This window comes from Solanum verrucosum, unplaced genomic scaffold (genome assembly GCF_900185275.1).
Source record: "Solanum verrucosum unplaced genomic scaffold, falcon-dt-bn FXZP01000121.1, whole genome shotgun sequence".
Lineage (NCBI taxonomy): Eukaryota > Viridiplantae > Streptophyta > Magnoliopsida > Solanales > Solanaceae > Solanum > Solanum verrucosum.
Window position 1 is genome coordinate 735,150 of NW_026020509.1, and position 18,124 is coordinate 753,273.

The following is an 18,124-nucleotide window of genomic DNA, read 5'->3' on the forward strand; positions in this document are numbered from 1 at the left end:
TGAGGGGGAAAAAGAAGAAGATATGACACACATTTTTTTTAAATTTTTTTTAATCATTTCTGGAATAATGACTATAAATGGCTTAGGGTCTTTTTATGTGAAGTTCTGTTGTAGTTATGTATTATTTTTCGTATAAATTTCCCTACGAACCAAAATGTAAAGACATTAACACCTCAGTAGATAAGTTTAACTCTAACCCTAAAAGTTAGCTCGCTCATAAGTAGAAGATTGCTCAAGAACAAGATTGACAACAATCTAAAACCACTCTCCAATTGGACTGGCCTAACGATCTTAAAGTAAGGATATATATAATCTTAAAGTAGAATGGAGGGTATTGACATATCATTCATAATAGTTGAAGGATATATTTGTCCTTTTTCTATTATTTTATATGACAATTATTTAGTAAATTTTTTTATTTTTTTTAATTTATCGACTTATAAGATCACGGTTCAAACTCCAAAGATGACAAACTAAGTAGATAAATTTGAATAAATATTAGACCTGAGTTTAACGTTATCTCGAAATATAATATTTTAAGGCCACTATTTGCAGAATTTATGAAATGTAAAATGGGGATTGTTACACCCGGCGTGTATATAATGTATCAGCGACTGAAAAACCTTTGGTTACTCACAGAAAAGACAAAAAACAGTTATTGCACAAACTCTTTTTTCCCGGGAAACATCGAGTGGATAACAAGAAAAAAAAAATACACTTGAACTTCAGTAGCCCAAATAGAAATCAAGAAAACACATTTTCAAGATTCTTGTCCCCAAAATTCAATCTTTAACTGATAGAAATCATAAATTTCTGACAAAGCTCAAATCTTGGGAGTGCTGGTTTAATTTCTTGAGTGAGGAGTTATGACTTTCGGGTCTGAATGGAAGTTCTCTCAAGTCTTTGGTGAACAAAATCCCCATGAGGATGTTCAAGATTGTAACTTTCTTTCACTATTCTTCATAGCTAAATCTTTACGTGAATGAATTTCAGTAACATACTGTTTGATTTGTATTTTTTCCTTCTTTTGGGGGTAGGGTAAGGGGTAGGGCTAGGGGTGGGAGTATGTCAAACTATCTTACTGCTGCTTATGTATGGTTTCCTTCCTTTAGTTTTCAATTTCTTCAATTTTTGTTTCGTATGGAATGTGTAACTTAACTCTCTTGTGTGGTTTGCGAGCTATTGCATAAGAGTGGGGTTTTCCCTGGGTGCCATAAAAGAAAAGATTAGAATTTAGATGCTGTGGAATTATACATGAAATCTTGAATCCTAATAGGTAAACTGGTCTGATTTAATACAGGGATTATTTTAGAAACTTGTTCAATTATGGCAGATGAAAAATTTAGAGCTAATCCCAACTAGCTTGAGATTGAAGCTCAATTGTGGTAGTAGTAGTAGTTGTTAATTGTGGAAGGAAGGATATTGCTTGAATTTGGAACATTTAATATTCAATTGAGATGAGAGACTGGTTGATGCTAGCAGAAACAATCCTTTAGCATTTTCCACCCGCTTTTTTAGTATTACATATACGGGAACCTTGTTGTAACTGGTAAAGTTGTTGCAGAGGCATAGAGTGTGAGAAGAAAACGGACTTTTGTATCCTTTGAATGAGAAGGGGATAGCATGTGTATGAGGTTTATTAACAACAGAAAGTTGGGATGGGTTTCTAAAGCCAATACTGTTTATATAATGGAACATAATTCTTTTTTTGAGCATGTTGGACCACATCCCCACACATTTTATTCTTCATCTAATAATAGATCTATCTTGAAATTCTCATATATACGGAGAAGATAATTGAGTTGCCTGTGAGCTTTTGGTACCTTTGCAGGTGACTGCTGATTTGTACTTCTATAACATTTTCGGCATTTCAGTTATCTAAAAATGAAAACAGCAAAGAGATGTCTAGTTCTTCTTTCCTTATTTTACCCTCTCACCTGAAACAAAAGAGAGGAATTATGGACCAAAAAAATACCAGGAACAAGAAGGAAATTGGTGTCACTTTTATTTCTGCCTTTATATTTCTCGATGACCTACACATTAAAAAAACATTTTATGTTAGGTGATATTATATCTGCAGTGGAGTTTGACAAGAATGGTGATAATCTGGCTGTTGGAGATCAAGCTGGACGTGTCATGATTTTTGAGCGACAGGCTGGTAAAGAAGTGCGGACAAAATTTTCAGAAATATCATTTTTGTCATATTCAAATTTTGCATCGCATGTAACCTGTTCACTTTTATGTTCTTTTAGGATCTCTTTGAGTGCAGTTCTCGAAGTGACTCTGGTCAGTTCAACCTTCCACAAAAGCAGCATCCTGAATTTGAATATAAGACGGAATTCCAGAGTCATGAACCTGAGGTATGATTAGATAATCATTTTATCTACCTTCGGGTATACATCTGTAAGGCTGCTTAAAATTCTGCATGTATAGCTGATCTTTATGAACTACAGATGCTGATCATGTTACATTTTCTTCAGTTTGATTATTTGAAGAGTGTGGAAATTGAAGAGAAGATTAATAAAATCAGATGGTGTACGAAGCTCGACAGATCCTTATTTCTTCTTACAGCAAACGACAGGACGATAAAACTTTGGAAGGTATGAAATTCCTGTGGCATTTGTGAAACTTCAGACAATGTCAAATTGAAGAAACAGATGGTTGTCTTATAAGTTTCTGCAAGTTTGGATTAGGCCTTTTAGGGGATTAAGTTATCTATTGGTTATGATATGTGATTTAATACTACAATGTACACTGAAAAATCAGTTGTTTGCCTTTACATAGTTCCTCTTTACATAACTGTGTCTGCATAAATCATGTGATAAAAAGATAAGAACTGTGCTCTATGGAATAACCTCAGGTTTCTCTGGTTGTTCTCTTGCTGGCTAAGAGCTCCTTCAGAGAATCAGAATGATACTAGACAAATACTGCTTACATGAGCTTTTTTATATTTCAGCTGCTACTACATTTCCACATTTACTCAAGAAATAGAGCATGCAAAATGGACTATCCTTTTTATGTGTGTGTGTGTCTGGTGCCACTCCAAATAGAAGGTTCTATTCTGGATGCCTTTTCCTGTATCATCAAAATATTGATAACTAGAAATGCATGTGGTACTATCATTTCTTATCTTCTAAAGTATCTCATCCTAAGATACTTTGCTGACATACACCTAACACCAAAACTAAAAACAAGGGGAAAATAAAGGAGGATTTCTCTGTGATGAAATTCAAGTATTAGCTATTGCCTGTTAAAAGTCTGTCCAAGATGGAATTTGTCTGTTCATTAAGAAAGAAGGCTGGCTCCATGAGGTAGTGGTAAGGTTTGCATACACTCTACCCTCCCTAGACCCCACTTTGTGGGATTTCACTGGGTACGTTGTTGTATTAAGAGAAAAGGCTGGATGGGTGTTCTTTCTGGATGAAGTTAGATAGACTTTTCAGTTCCCATTACTTTGTGCTTACTAAGTTGTACATATCAATGTACTATTTTCTTCATTTGTTTCTTTTACAGATCAAGGAACAGAAAGTAAAGAAAGTTAAACAAATGGACATCAATTCATCTGTGACTTCAGAGAATTCTCTTTTAGCTGATAGAAGTTACATGAGTGGACAAAGTGAATCATCTCATGTTAATGGTTACAGTCTAGAATGGACTAACAAAATCAACGGCACATCATCATCACATGTATGACACAGAGAGTGTAAATTATTCTACTTGTTACCTGAAATATTCTTGCATTTTTATTAAATTCACTTCTCCCTAAACTCTATGCATTTGACATGTTGTCATAGCTTGTAATTCTGGCCTCTATTGTATGTAGCTTGCAGATATCACAAATGTGGATTATACAAGATCCCGAAAAGTGTATGCAAATGCTCATGATTTCAACATCAATTCCATCTCAAATAATAGGTATTCTTGCGTTCTTGCAAATATTATGAATTTCAAACTTGCTCACTTGAAACGAAATTTGACCAGCACCTCTGATTGAGCTTGATCGATCAGCTCAGATTATCCTTCTTTAGTTATCAGTACCAGAAAGACTCAACTGTATGGAAGTTGTTTACCAGCTGAAGAAGTGTCAGGCATTAGATAATACTCTGGTTTTAATACTTTTACAGCGATGGTGAGACATTCCTCTCTGGGGATGACCTTAGGATAAACTTATGGAACCTTGAGGTTAGAGATCAGTGTTTCAATATCATTGATATGAAGCCAAAAGATATGGAAGATCTTACAGGTAATTGTGGATCTCTTCTCGAAGCATTTCACATGCTTTAACCTGCTGGATCTTATCTCATGCATCGGTGCTACTCTCTGTTAACCCAATTTGAAGTTTCCAGTTTATATTCTCTGAAAGTATGGAGATGTAATTTGTGAATATTACCTGCTAGATATAATGCCAGAGCACTTCAAGAACTTATAGAAGGTAAAATATGGTTTCAGGTAGTAGCTTTAGGTCTCATAGGTAACAACGTAAGGATATGTTTAGATTGTACATTTATGTATCTGACATCTACATAAGCCTCGCGAATTGAGATATACCATCTTAAGTTATCTACACTCTACTGTTAAAACTCATGCTAGGGATGACATTTCTGAGGCGACGGTTTTAGGCTTCTTTCTCAAAATGGTTTCTGGAGTAAGCAATCAAATGTTGCTTTCGGTTTTATCATCAAATTCCAAAAATGCATGCAGAAAATCAAAGCAAGAATGACATGACATCTAAGGGATCATTAGCAGTGATTTAGAAAAAGCATTAAAACAAAAAAGAATCCCCACCCTGCACCCTGAAAAAGCCTTTTTTTTCTTCTTCTTTAAGTGCATTCATTTATCATTCTGACATCTTGTTCTCCTCTGATATAAGGAGAATGCCTCCTATCATATCCAAGCAAGAAAAATAGAATAGAAGAAAAGAAAGAAAGAAAGAAAGAAACTCTTATGAACGTTTGAAAGGAACCAGAAACCGCCCTTACTCCTCCCCCTGAAAAGGACTTGACCAGTAAATTTGAAATGATGATCTACTTTATGACATGGATCAAATGATGCCATTAGGTAATTTAGTTTCATCACCATATGCTTCTATTCTGCATCAAAAGTTTGACCAGACTGCCACCTGATAAAGGATGAAAATGATCATCGCACCGTTGTCTATGTAGAGGTGATTACATCAGCAGAATTCCATCCATTTCACTGCAATTTGTTGGCTTATAGTAGTTCGCGGGGATTCATACGTCTTGTTGACATGAGGATGTCTGCACTATGTGATCACAATGTGAAAATGTAAGTTTTATACCCATTTCCATTTTATTTCTCTCGTCTGTATGACTCAATATGACTTCTATTCTGCTTCTCTGACGAGGCTTACAGTACTTCTAACAAACTGCAGCTTATGGTACTACTTTTTACAGACTGCAAGATGGAAGGAGCCATGGCTCTAAAACATTTTTCAGTGAGATCATTGCTTCTATATCTGACATGAAGTATGCAATGGATGGAAGGCATATTTTAAGTCGGGATTACATGACTCTGAAGGTTTTCTCAATTTCGATAATCCTTTTACTGTATATGTACACTGCACTTTAATTCATGAACTAAATTTCCTTTGCATTTATTGGTCTCTAATTACATTCGGCAAAGAAATGTTTTCCAAATATAAAATTTTCATTTTAATACTCAAGAACTAGATCGAGTGATTTACAGGATAGAGTTAGTATTAGTATGTGCTTCTCACACATTTTCAATCCTCGATTAGGTGCATCCTGCACTTTTTTATCCTGGAAATTCTGTGTGTCAACGTTTTCCTTGATTCATCTTTTGGGTCCTTAAAAGTGTATTCAGCTTGTGGACTTCAGCTTTCCTTTTTCTGTTTTCCTTTTTTGCCTTTTTAACTGCCACCTTGTTTTGATTCTTTCATCTCTCATTAGTGGAATCTTCTTTGTTCTGTTAATCTTGGTGACATGACAAATAAGCTGTGACTTTGTGTGGTTCATATTTCCCGTGCTCGTTGCCTTCTTATGTTTTACATTCACTGTCACAAGATGGATCTGTAATTATGTATTATTTGTTTAATGTTTGATAGCTATGGGACACTCACATGGAGTCTTCCCCAGTTGCAACATATAAGATTCATGAACACCTCCGCCCTAAGGTATGAGGGTCTCGCCACAATTTTTTCTCGGAGGTTTACAAAGATATAAACAGTTAGTGATATGGTGTAATGTGTGAACATGCTATATAATCAAAATAGATTGATAGCATTTTCTGATTTTGTGACCTAATACATGTTGTGTGGCAGCTTCCTAAGTTGTATACAAATGATGCCATCTTCGATAAATTCGATTGCTGCCTGAACGGAAACGAACTTCAATTTGCAACTGGATCTTACAGGTTTATCCTTCAATGAAAGTTTTAACCTATGCCTACATATGAATAGTTCTATCAGTTGTTGTGTAATTATGTACTTCCATTTTGTTGATAATCTGTACATATGATGAATTTTTATGGTAATCTTTTGTTGATTTAGCAATCATCTTCGTGTATTTTCGTTTGGAACTGGGAATGAAAATGGCATCACACTGGAAGTCAAAAAAGAAGCAATTAGGTAACCCTTGTACTAAGATGATCTTCTATTGTCTTTATTCTGTTGTTGAATTATTGACACTTCATTAACCTTGATTTGTAGAAAACCAACCTCTCAAACTACTTCAAGGCCTCGAAGGTCATCATTGAGCAACTTGGCACGAGGATTTTATCGCCAAGGTAGTTAGTAATGATTATGCATATGCTTGTGCAAGGCCCATAATTCATCAAATGGTGGAAAATCCACCCCACCACAATTTAGTTTTCATCTTTATCTACCTTGCTTTTTGTTGGCGATTTCAGGACAAGATCTCAACTCAGAAAATGAGATATCCTGTAAGCTGAAGTCCAAGTTGCTCCATATGGCTTGGCATCCAACGCACAATCTGATCGCTTGCTCCAGTGGAAGCAGCTTGTTCATGTACCATGCATAAAGTGCTATGAAGAGGACTCAGAGTCATAACCTTCCTGTAAAAAAATCATATTTTGTCCCTGTCAATATACCGTGTTTGTGAGGTTGGCTGGTCTAATCTCACCGTTAACAGTCTACCATAGGAAGTTTTTGAAAAAAAGTAACGATTCCTTTTTAAAAAATGGAATTTATTTTACAAGATAGCATACACAGAAGTTTGATACTTGCAAGTTGCATAAATACATTTTGTGCACATCTGAAGAAGTAAAGGTGGCAAACATTTTTGGTTGATACTGTTACAGTGTTACTTTATTATTCATTTCCTACTTTTCCCTGAATGTGATGGGTGCCAGAGACTATGCCTACAACTAAATGCCACAATTATGGTGGGAGCTGAGTGTGTTCTTTTTTCCCCACACCCTCGAGGAGGATCAGTAATAGTGTTCCCACTTATCCTTCAGTGTGACTCAAACCTTCGATCTATCAATTGATGATGAAGGTGCTCAATCACTTGTGCAAGCCTCGCTTATTGAGCTGAGAGGTTTGGTTTGGACCTCAATGTGTATATTAATAACCAAAACGTATGTAGATGTTGGGTTGGAACAACAAATATATCCAACTCCTATAATCTAATGTGAATGGCAGAGAACAAGAAAGTATAGAACTGTAGTGCCCTATAGTACAATTAGGTAAATGAGCATCAAAAAGGTTCCAACTAGGCTTGATTCTGAAAGTGATCGATTGTTGTACATGTACCTATTTAATATTAAGCTTTAGCTTCTGTACTTCACGGATGATTTTTCATCCTACAGAATGTGTCCTACCTTTTTTTTATCATAAAAATAAAGAAGACACTTGAATACAATGATCTCTATGTTCTATTATCTAATATTAGTATAATTATGATAACTAGTTATATTTCTTTTTAAATCCACTTTAGTTTTACTACCGAACGATATAAAATCAATCAAATCATGGTAAACTTATAGTCCAATGCATTTGGTCCATCTTATTTAAAAAATATGTACACAGTGTCTAAAATATGTATGCTCTATACTAAATAGACTTATAATATACATGTCTCTAGTGTATACTTCGATCATATTGATAAACTAACTAAATAAACAAATTAGTAATTAAGTCATAATATCTAACATAATTAGTCAAAAAAACAACACTTTAAAATATTTATTTAACGTGGCAGAATGACAATATTTTTATAAAATAATATGTATTCAGATTTTAGTATTTTAAATTAATTTTATTTATGGAAAGAGTTCTATATTGAACCAAATTATATACCAATAACCGTTTAAAGTGAAAAATAAATAAATTAAACCTATACCATTAACCTTTTTTCATCACCATTCACGTTTCTTCCCCAAATTTCACGTTTCTTCCCCACCTTTCACGTTTCAAGTTTATCTTTCTTCAAGGTGCTAAATTGTTGTTCATCAAGAAAATTTCTTTATTGTTAAACGAAATCTCTTTATTAATTCAAGCAGATTTCTCGGTTGGCAAGGTAATTTTCATTATCCATTTCGATTAGTTATTTTGATTTCTTTTCAATATCACCGTTTATGGTTTATATTTCGCATTGTACATATTACGGATTTTCCGTCAATTTTTTTTATTTTTATGCAAGTTTATTTACATATTCATCTAATATTTATATATTTCAATTAGTTATTTAGAATTCTTTTGATTTGTTTTCAATATCACCATTTATGATTTATATTTCGCATTGTACATATTACGGATTTTTCGTTAATTTTTTCAATTTTTATGCAAGTTTGTTTACATATTCATGTAAAATTTGTGTATTTTAGATTTTTAGTTAATTAAACAAAAAAAAATCGATTTTTTTTCTGATTTCGTTTTAATATTTCAGATTTATTAGAATCTTCAAATTCATTCATATGTTTATTTTGTTTGATTTTTCATACATTTATATTTGCTTTTAGGGTTTTAGATTTGGGGAAAGCATCTGTCTGAATCAACAGTTTATTTATGTATTCATTCTATCTATATATCAACAAGTTTTACATTTTTTATTTTTACATTGTATTTCAATCTCAATTAATATACCAACATGTTTGTATTTCAATCTCAATTAATATACCAACATGTTTGTATTTCCTTCTTAATTTGTATTCATCCTAACTGTATGCTAACAATTTTGTATTTTATTGGGTATTCATTATGTATTTCAATCTCAATTTATATGTGAGCAAGTTTGTATTTCTCTTTTGTTTTGTATTCAACCCAACAATTTTTGTATTTTATGTGCCTACTTTACCTTTCAAAGTCACTTTGTATTACAAATGAAGAGAGTATTTAGTTTCTTTTGTATTCACAACTTTATATTCAATCTCACTTTGTATTTATAACTTTGTATTTTCATCTCACTTTTGTATTCATATATTGTTGTATTCAACATATAGTTCATGATCCATTAGTTTGTATTTTACCTTTCAAAGTCGGGTTGTATTTCAAATGAAGAGAGTATTTCTTTTGTATTCACAACTTTATATTCAATCTCTCTTTGTATTTATAACTTTGTATTTTCATCTCACTTTTGTATTCATATATTGTTGTATTCAGCATATAGTTCATCATCGATTAGTTACATTAACTTAATGGGATACAAATTATTGTATGCATTCAAACATAAAAAACAACTACTAAACTAAAAAAAAACAATTTCATTCATTATACATCATAATTTGGATACAAAACATCCGAAAAAAGCTATAAATCCCAATGGATACAAAGATTTCACTGATTCAATCAAAAGAAAAAAAGCACTCTTGTACTCGACATATACGAATATCTCATCCAAACAAATAAAAAAAAAATACCTGATTGTTTTTCGATTGTTTACTGGATGCGACAAATTTATAGTTGTCAATTTTGAAAAATTCTGTTTCAAAAATATGTCGTATTCAACTTGAAGAAGCTTTGAAAGTTATCAGATGAATGATTCGGAAGACAAACTAAATTATTATTATTATTATTATTATTTTTTGATATTCTTAAGAAGAAAGCAAAAAAAACGTTTGACGGAAAGATGGCTATTTATGCTCTTTTCATAACGTAACTGATTTGTATTTAAAATCTTTTTTATCTTTTTTGAATGTTTTTGTTCCATGATTTTCTCTGTTCTGTTATTAATTATTTATATTCTTTCAAATTAATCAAAATAAAATAAATACATAACTAATCCCTTAACAAATTAAAATAATGACATTTAATAAATAATAAAACTGTTGCTAAGGAGTCTCATTAAAAGCTAAAATATTGTTGTTTTGAAAATTTTCCACGAAGATCACATTTACGTACGTTTCCCTCTATGGATGGATTGTTGTGAGTTGTGACCAACGACTCATTTTCAACAGCGTTGGCTTTTCATTTTTAATGGATGCCAACAAATGATGTGATTTCACCCCACTTTTATACAAGAAAAAAAAAACTTGATTAAACCCCACTTCATTATTATTCAAAAAAAAATAAATTGTTATTAATTTCTTGAACAAGCACTATTTTCCTATAGGAAGCAAAACATGCCAGTAAATTTATAGTTAGTCTGAAGTTGAATGAATTTAAGTTTTGATATCCTTGAATTTTAGAGATGATATAATATGATTCCACTATGGTGGTTTACCCTTCTCCACATGTCTCAACAGTACAAAAAAAAAGTTTCAAAAATTTCTTTCCACAAATAATGCATAGAGGAAAAGGTCAACTTATTCTTTTATTGGTTAAAAGAATAAGATTCAAGTACATCTCCCTTATATAACCATTTCATCCTTGCCTTATTTCTTAGTAATAAAATAATACCTCACTGAAAAGACTAGCAACCATGGAGGAAACTAACAAAGAATCAACTAAAGATGAAATCAAATACAGAGGAATCAGAGCAATGCCCTTTGTCATAGGTATATATTTTAATTTTTTGTGTCTACTAAACTTATTGTATACTTTTCGATGTATGTTAAACTATTTAGTATGACGATGATGTGAAATGAGCTTAAATGAAACTGTGGATTCATATAGCTGACTCCAACTTATCGTTGTATGTTAAACTGCAGGGAATGAGACATTTGAGAAGCTAGGAACAATTGGAAGCTCATCAAATCTCTTGGTTTATTTGACAAGTATATTTCATTTGAAGACCATAACAGCTACTAATATTGTCAATATCTTCAATGGGACTTGCAACTTTGGAACCTTGCTTGGAGCTTTTCTTTCTGATACGTACTTTGGCCGTTACAACATCCTTGGATTTGCCTCAGTGTGTTCCTTCTTGGTACAAGAAATATTCATGTTGAAAAAAGATTGAGATTTAGAGTTGTTTGGTACGACAGAAGTCATTTTTTATGTCCTGAGAAAATATTTCAAATCGGAAAGTGTTTTGAGTAGTAAAGATAAAATAATGATGTTTAAGTTATGGTTGAAGCAAGTCATATGAAGTGAAAATCTTTCTTGATATAATCTCATTTATCATTCAACATGAAAAAAAAAGACAAAAATTGTCTAGGAAATGACTTCTATCGTATCAAACACATACTAGTTTAATCATTATTTAAAAGTCCTTGTAATTACCAGATTTATCGCTGTTTTCCAATTTGATAATATACAGGGGATGTTAGTTCTGACTTTAACAGCAGCAGTCTCAAAGTTTCATCCACCTGCATGCGGAAACCAAGAAACTGCACCAATATGTGTTGGTCCAACAACAGGACAAATGACATTTTTACTAGGAGGTTTTGGATTGCTAGTAATTGGTGCTTCTGGCATAAGGCCTTGTAGTTTAGCATTTGGGGCTGATCAATTTGATCCCAATACTGAATCTGGAAGAAGAGGAGTTATGAGTTTCTTCAACTGGTACTATTTCACTCGCACGTTTGCTGTGATGGTCTCATTGACTATCATTGTGTATGTTCAAACAAATATCAGCTGGTCCCTGGGATTAGCCATCCCAACAATTATTATGTTCCTTTCTTGTGCACTTTTCTTTGTGGGAACTAAAATATATGTCAGGTTTGTGCCAAAAGGCAGCCCTTTGTCAAGTGTGGCACAGGTCTTAGTGGCTGCATTCAAGAAAAGGCACCTGCAGCTGCCAGAGCAACCATGCTTCTCCCTGTTCAACTATGTGCCTTCCAATTCCTTGAATTCTATACTTCCTTACACTAATCAGTTTAGGTAATTCCTCTTGCCACCATAATATTTATGGATAGTCTTATATTTAATCTTGTAAAGATATATCACATGAGCCTAACTCGAACTCCAAAAGTTAGCTCATAAAGACAAGATTGTCCTTGCCTATATAACCAATGTGGGACTCTAACACCCTTTCACGCGAGCGTGGACCGGAAGCCCAAACAGTGAAATATGGCACCCGGTCTAACTCAACTCCAAAAGTTAGCTCATGAGAGTAGGATTGCCCAAGTCCATATAAGCAGACTACCAATCCATTAGCTAAACCCACTCTAACAGTCACTAAGTCAAGATTAATTATTGACTAACTAAAACAGCTCATGATTTCAGATTCTTGAGTAAAGCAGCAGTGAAAACCCCCGAAGACCATATAAACTCATCAGATGGATCTGCAGTCGATCCATGGAGCCTTTGCAGCATTCAGCAAGTGGAAGAAGTGAAATGCTTACTGAGAGTAATCCCAATATGGGTTGCTGGAACTATCTATTATGTCTCTGTTGTACAGTCGCAAAATTATGTTATCTTCCAAGCCTTACAAAGTGACAATCAACTAGGCCACATCAATTTCCACATCCCACCAGCATCTTTCATAGTCATTTCCATGCTCAGCATAACAATTTGGCTACCTATATATGATCGCGTTTTACTTCCATGGCTTCGGAAATTCACTGGAAAAGAAGATGGAATCACCCTTCTCCAGAAAATGGGAATTGGGATATTTCTATCTATCGTAACAATGATCATATCAGGGGTTGTTGAAGACAAGAGAAGGACCCTGGCAATGACTAGGCCAATGCTGCAAATGACTCGGGGGAAAGGTGCAATTTCATCCATGTCAGGACTATGGCTAATACCTCAGATGGCATTATCAGGTAACCGTTTGCAAATCAATGTTTGTTTTACAATTTTTTGCTCATCATTTCAACTTGAAACAGAGAATTCGAAGTTCAAGAACAAGTTAGAGGAGTAATATTAAATATAGTAGTAACATTTTCCATTCACAATTTTTTTTGTTGCGGCTGTCTGTCCAATGTTGCATGTGTCCATGCATCATACACCAGTGGACAGTCGGGTGGTAGTTCTTAGTTAGAGGTGAAATTCTCAGATATATAAAAGACAAAGCATTTGCCAAGGATGTTTTCATTAATCAAGAACGAAAGTAACTTCTTTTTTCAAGTGAAATTCATGTTGAGACACAATTCTAACCTTCAAATTCTCGTGACTGAATACAGGTCTTTCGGAGGCATTCACATTAATCAGCGAGAACGAGTTCTTCTATAAACAATGCCCTGAAAACATGAGGAGCATCGCGGCGTCTTTCTTCTTTGTTGGAATGGCGGGGTCGAGTTATTTGAGCAGTTTCTTGACATCAGTTGTTCATAAGACATCAAATTGGTTGGCTGAGGACCTTAACAAGGGGAAATTAGACTCTTTTTATTACCTCATTGCAGCACTAGAGATTCTGAATTTGGGTTATTTTCTTGTGTGCGCAAAATGGTACAAGTACAAAGGAAGGGCAGGTGACAATAAAGTGAGTGAAAGAACAGACCAAAATGAAATTGTAATCTAATTTTCAGTCAGCAGAAACAGTATGGTAGTTTTTCCATGATTAGTAATGCTTTGTTGGAATCCAATATAGAAAGTAAAACGAGAAAAATGAAAATTATGTGTCACTCACCCTTCATGAGTTAATGCAGAAATCAATTGTGTCGCCCATATCAATGGAGTATTTATTTATGGTCAACAGAGTTTTATTAACTTCCTTTTTTATATATGTGCTTTCAATGTTACACGTTAAAGGTAGCAAAATCGACCCCAACAAAGGTACTAATATAAGTCGGGTCCACATCATCACTCAATCATCTCCATACTTGTCTCTTTGAATCATTGATTTTTATATCAATTATTGGATAAAACAACTCAAAATGCTCTTACCACAATGTGATGCTATTTCCCTTTTTAGACAAAATTCAGAGTTTTTCTCAAAAATTTCTCACAACATTAAAAATATTCAACATCAAATAAGTAATATTCCCCCTGCCCCCACTTTTCATGTGGGACTTTGTACACATACATGATACACTCAAAAGTCAGAACTTTTCTCCAAAACACGATTCTTTCCTTCAAAGTTCAAACTTAGGGTCCGTTTGACTATGCGATATAAAATCATAATATAAAATCATAAAATAAAGTTAAAGTTTTGTTTGGACATGCAATTTGAATTTTTTATGTTGTGTATTTCTTATAAACATAAAAACCTTATAAGTTGTAAAACTATTAAAATTGTCTCAATTCTTTATACGATATTACCAAATAAGCAAAAGTTTCCTAGTAGTTATTCATCAAACTTTAATTCAATAAAAAAAATTGAACATAAGTTGTAATGTATTAATCTTTAATATAATCCTCCCACATAGTATAAACAATCTCCTCACGTTGAACTTGCATTTCTCGATGATATGATAGGAAAGACTGACCAACATTGTTACTTTGAGTTATTTATTGGTAAATAAATTTGATAAAAAATAATGAATTTGGTGAATATAAATGGTAAAGTAAGAATTGATTTGAAGTAATAATAAATTTTATATATATTTGTGAGAATGATCGTTATATATAAGAAATAAATAGTTTTAAAAGTAACGATATGAATTATAAATTTTATTTATATAGAAAATAAATGGTTAGTAGATATAAATGTGAGTTTTTCTTACAAAATATAAACTTGTGGGTCAATTTTTGTATTTGAAAATTCCCAAATCATGATTTGAAATTCTCAAATCATCCTTTTTGGAGATTTGAGATTTCATCAGCGTAAAATTACATGTTCAAAGACTGATCTCATCTTATGATTTCATAACGTGATTTGAAATCGCAGGTCCAAACGTCTACTTAGTGCATTTGGTCATTGGAGTTGAAACTTAAATTTAGTGTTGATTTGAAATTAACGTTTATCTATGAAACGTAAATACAAACATAATTTCAAATCATCATTTGAAATTTCACATTCTCCAATAAATAAATAAGATTTCAAACTTTTCTGACTATAAAACTTGATTCTTAAGTTTATATTTTGTAAACAGAAATCCATCATTAAAAAAATTACATAAAAAAATCATGTTCATGTAAAGATAACCTAATGTCCATACTATGTAAGAGGATTATATTAAATGATAAATAGTTATTATTATTGCTGATTTATTGAACTAATAAATCTTTGTGAATTTTGTGTATTTGAAAATTTATAATAATACATATTTTCAAATATGTATTTATAAAAATAACATAAAAGATATATAATAAAATAATATAAAATGCGTAAAATACTATGTTATCTTATTTATGAACTAGGTGTTCATTCGTATCATATTTGTATCAAAGTTAGAATTTTTAAAAAAAATCATTTCACGAATTATGAAATTTTCATTTGGATTAGAAAAAATACAAATTAAGAAAGTTTTTGGCCGCACTCGCCATCACCGTTAACTGGACTGGGTAGACGCTTATCACCTGTTCCGTTCACGACGGTGCTTCGCCGGCAGTTACTCACTATGAAGTTGTTAGTGAAAAGTCAATTTTGGTGCGGATGTTGGAGTAGAAGTGTTATATGAAGTGAGGGTATAAATGTACTTTCAGATTTAGAGTTGCTTCTTTCTTAAGCTACATTTCTTATAAAATAAAAAAACACCTTTTGTCTTGGAGTTCTAACCCATCTTTTATTTTTCCTTATTAACCCCATTTTTGTTGCCTTAAACTACTCAAATTTCCTTTTCCCCAATTTCAAACCTAAAATGTTAGATTAGGGCTAAAATTTATCCCAATCTTCTCAAAACTCTTGGTGATTGGGCACAAACTAAGTAACTAGTAAGGTATGTACTGGACATTGATAACTGTTCAAGAGGTAAATGTGATTTTTTTGTTATGTTTGGTTCCATTTAAGATTTTTGGACTGTTGAAGTTGCCCTAATTGAGAAGTATTGCTTCTCTGTGAGATGCTTGGTAACTTGATTTGGTGAAATGTAATAAAGTATTCAGTGTGATAGTCAAGGTGCACCTAAGTTGGCTAATGCCCTAAACCCTTATCAATCAAAAAGTAGGTTTATGTGAGCTTATGTCATCAATATGTGAAGGGAAGTGATGAGGAAGGAGTGTAGTGGCTTTGAAGGTCTATAGTTGCTAATATTTAGGTTTTTCTTTTGTATGCATGTGTGTGTATATCTACTCCCAGCCAAGAGGAGGTTCCTTTGAGAGCTTTGAGTCCAACTATGAGGTTGAAAGTTCGAGTGAACCTGTTTGGATTGACTTATTTTAAGTGTCTTAAGCCAAAATTGCTTTTAAAAACTTTTATAGTGTTTGGGTAAAACAAAAAGTGCTTTAAAGCAATTGTTTTAAGCCAAAAAGGTAAAAATAAGCCAAAAGCATAAGGTTGATTCCTAATTTTTGACTTATAAGCCCATCTAAACAGGCTCTAAGGGAGGAAGGAAGTGCAAACAATTGTTGTTCCCAAGAGGGGATTTGGATTTTCGAGTGAATTGTCTACCACGATGGGAATAAAAAGGGGGATAAATCAAATTAGAGCATTGTTGCATAAATTGTTGTTCAAGTACTTTGCAAACGAAGTATATGAGTGTCTTATTTATAATAGGATGAGTTTTGAACAAATTGGAACTACTAAAACTCTATCATAATCTTTAAACCCCCTAAAAATTAACTCCCTCCCTTTGATATTAAATGACACTCATTCCTTGTTAGTCTATTTCATAAAAATGGCCCTTTTTTATATTTCAAAAGCCATTAACTTTGAAGTTTTGTTTTACTCTTAGGTTTTGTTTGGTACGTGTTCCAATTTTTGCATATTTGGTTGGTCAAAATTGTTAGAAAAATATTTTATCTAGGAAAATAAATTCTTTAAAAATGAGTAAAATGACTTTCTTAGTGGAAATAGGATAAACAAGTTTCATAGGTAACATTCCATACTCATCGTCTTCAACCCATTCATCCAATGTCCCAACCTCCGCCCTTTGACCATTACACTCCGCCACCCCAAATCCCTACTCCCCACCCCGTTCCATCTCACAGTGTTTTGTTAGATTACATATAAATGTTCTTGGGATAATATTTGTTGGCTTACTTACCAAACACTAGAAAATAAGGAAGAAACCTCTTGTTTTCCAAGAAATCATTTTCTAGGAAAACATATTCCTTCATACCAAACACATCCTTAATGACATGCTCCTTTAGCTATAGAAATGTCAATTAATCCACAAGTTTTAATGGTACTTTTGGTATGTGGGAAACTTTTTATATTAAACTCCATGCTAGTCAAACACTGTCATATAAACTAAAATGGGGAGGGGGTAGTATTGATGGTATTTTTCGCTTTTGAAAAGATAAGAGTTTTTTCTAAACTATAGATTGTTTCTTCGGTAAGATAAAGAAGAAGAACATAAAAAGTACTCCCTCTATCCAAATTTACGACACACTTTCCTTTCTAGTCAGTCCCAAAAAGAATTGACACATTTCCTTATATTTTACCCATGTTGGGTCCCACTTATTTGGCAAAAAACCCACAAAGGTGTACTTTTTTATTTAGAAATTCATTTATTTTAAGGGTGGGTTTGAAACATTGCGAAGTCTTCCTAGTTTTCTTAAATTTCGTGTCTAGTCAAATTACATCACATAAATTGGGATTGAGGGAATTGAGGGAGTAGAAGATAATGATAAAGATCTCGTCGCGATGTACATCAAGTGTTGGCTTAATTTGCTGTTTGGATTTTTGAATGACAAGTCAACCTGGAAAAGATTTACTTCCTCGCTGCCTCCAGTTTTTGCTTATTTTGCCAGTTGGCTTTACTAATGTTCGTGACCTTCACAAGGTAGGGTAAGACTGCATTCATACCACCCTCC

The 18,124-nt window shown here is 33.0% G+C and overlaps 2 protein-coding genes across 2 annotated transcripts; both read left to right on the forward strand.

Moving 5' to 3' along the window:
• Positions 1 to 746: 746 nt before the first annotated feature.
• LOC125809698 (serine/threonine protein phosphatase 2A 55 kDa regulatory subunit B beta isoform-like) lies at positions 747 to 7,288 on the forward strand. Its single transcript, XM_049489294.1, has 14 exons — positions 747 to 939; positions 2,063 to 2,166; positions 2,253 to 2,360; positions 2,481 to 2,600; positions 3,514 to 3,687; positions 3,824 to 3,915; positions 4,125 to 4,243; positions 5,163 to 5,286; positions 5,415 to 5,538; positions 6,086 to 6,154; positions 6,302 to 6,393; positions 6,530 to 6,607; positions 6,689 to 6,765; positions 6,889 to 7,288. The coding sequence occupies exons 1-14, from the start codon at positions 867 to 869 to the stop codon at positions 7,017 to 7,019; spliced, it is 1,485 nt and encodes a 494-aa protein (XP_049345251.1). The 5' UTR covers positions 747 to 866; the 3' UTR covers positions 7,020 to 7,288.
• Positions 7,289 to 10,806: 3,518 nt separating this feature from the next.
• Positions 10,807 to 13,885, forward strand: LOC125809703 (protein NRT1/ PTR FAMILY 2.11-like). The gene is made up of 5 exons (XM_049489298.1): positions 10,807 to 10,935; positions 11,089 to 11,306; positions 11,640 to 12,202; positions 12,548 to 13,089; positions 13,450 to 13,885. The coding sequence occupies exons 1-5, from the start codon at positions 10,860 to 10,862 to the stop codon at positions 13,785 to 13,787; spliced, it is 1,737 nt and encodes a 578-aa protein (XP_049345255.1). The 5' UTR covers positions 10,807 to 10,859; the 3' UTR covers positions 13,788 to 13,885.
• The last annotated feature ends 4,239 nt before the right edge of the window (positions 13,886 to 18,124 follow it).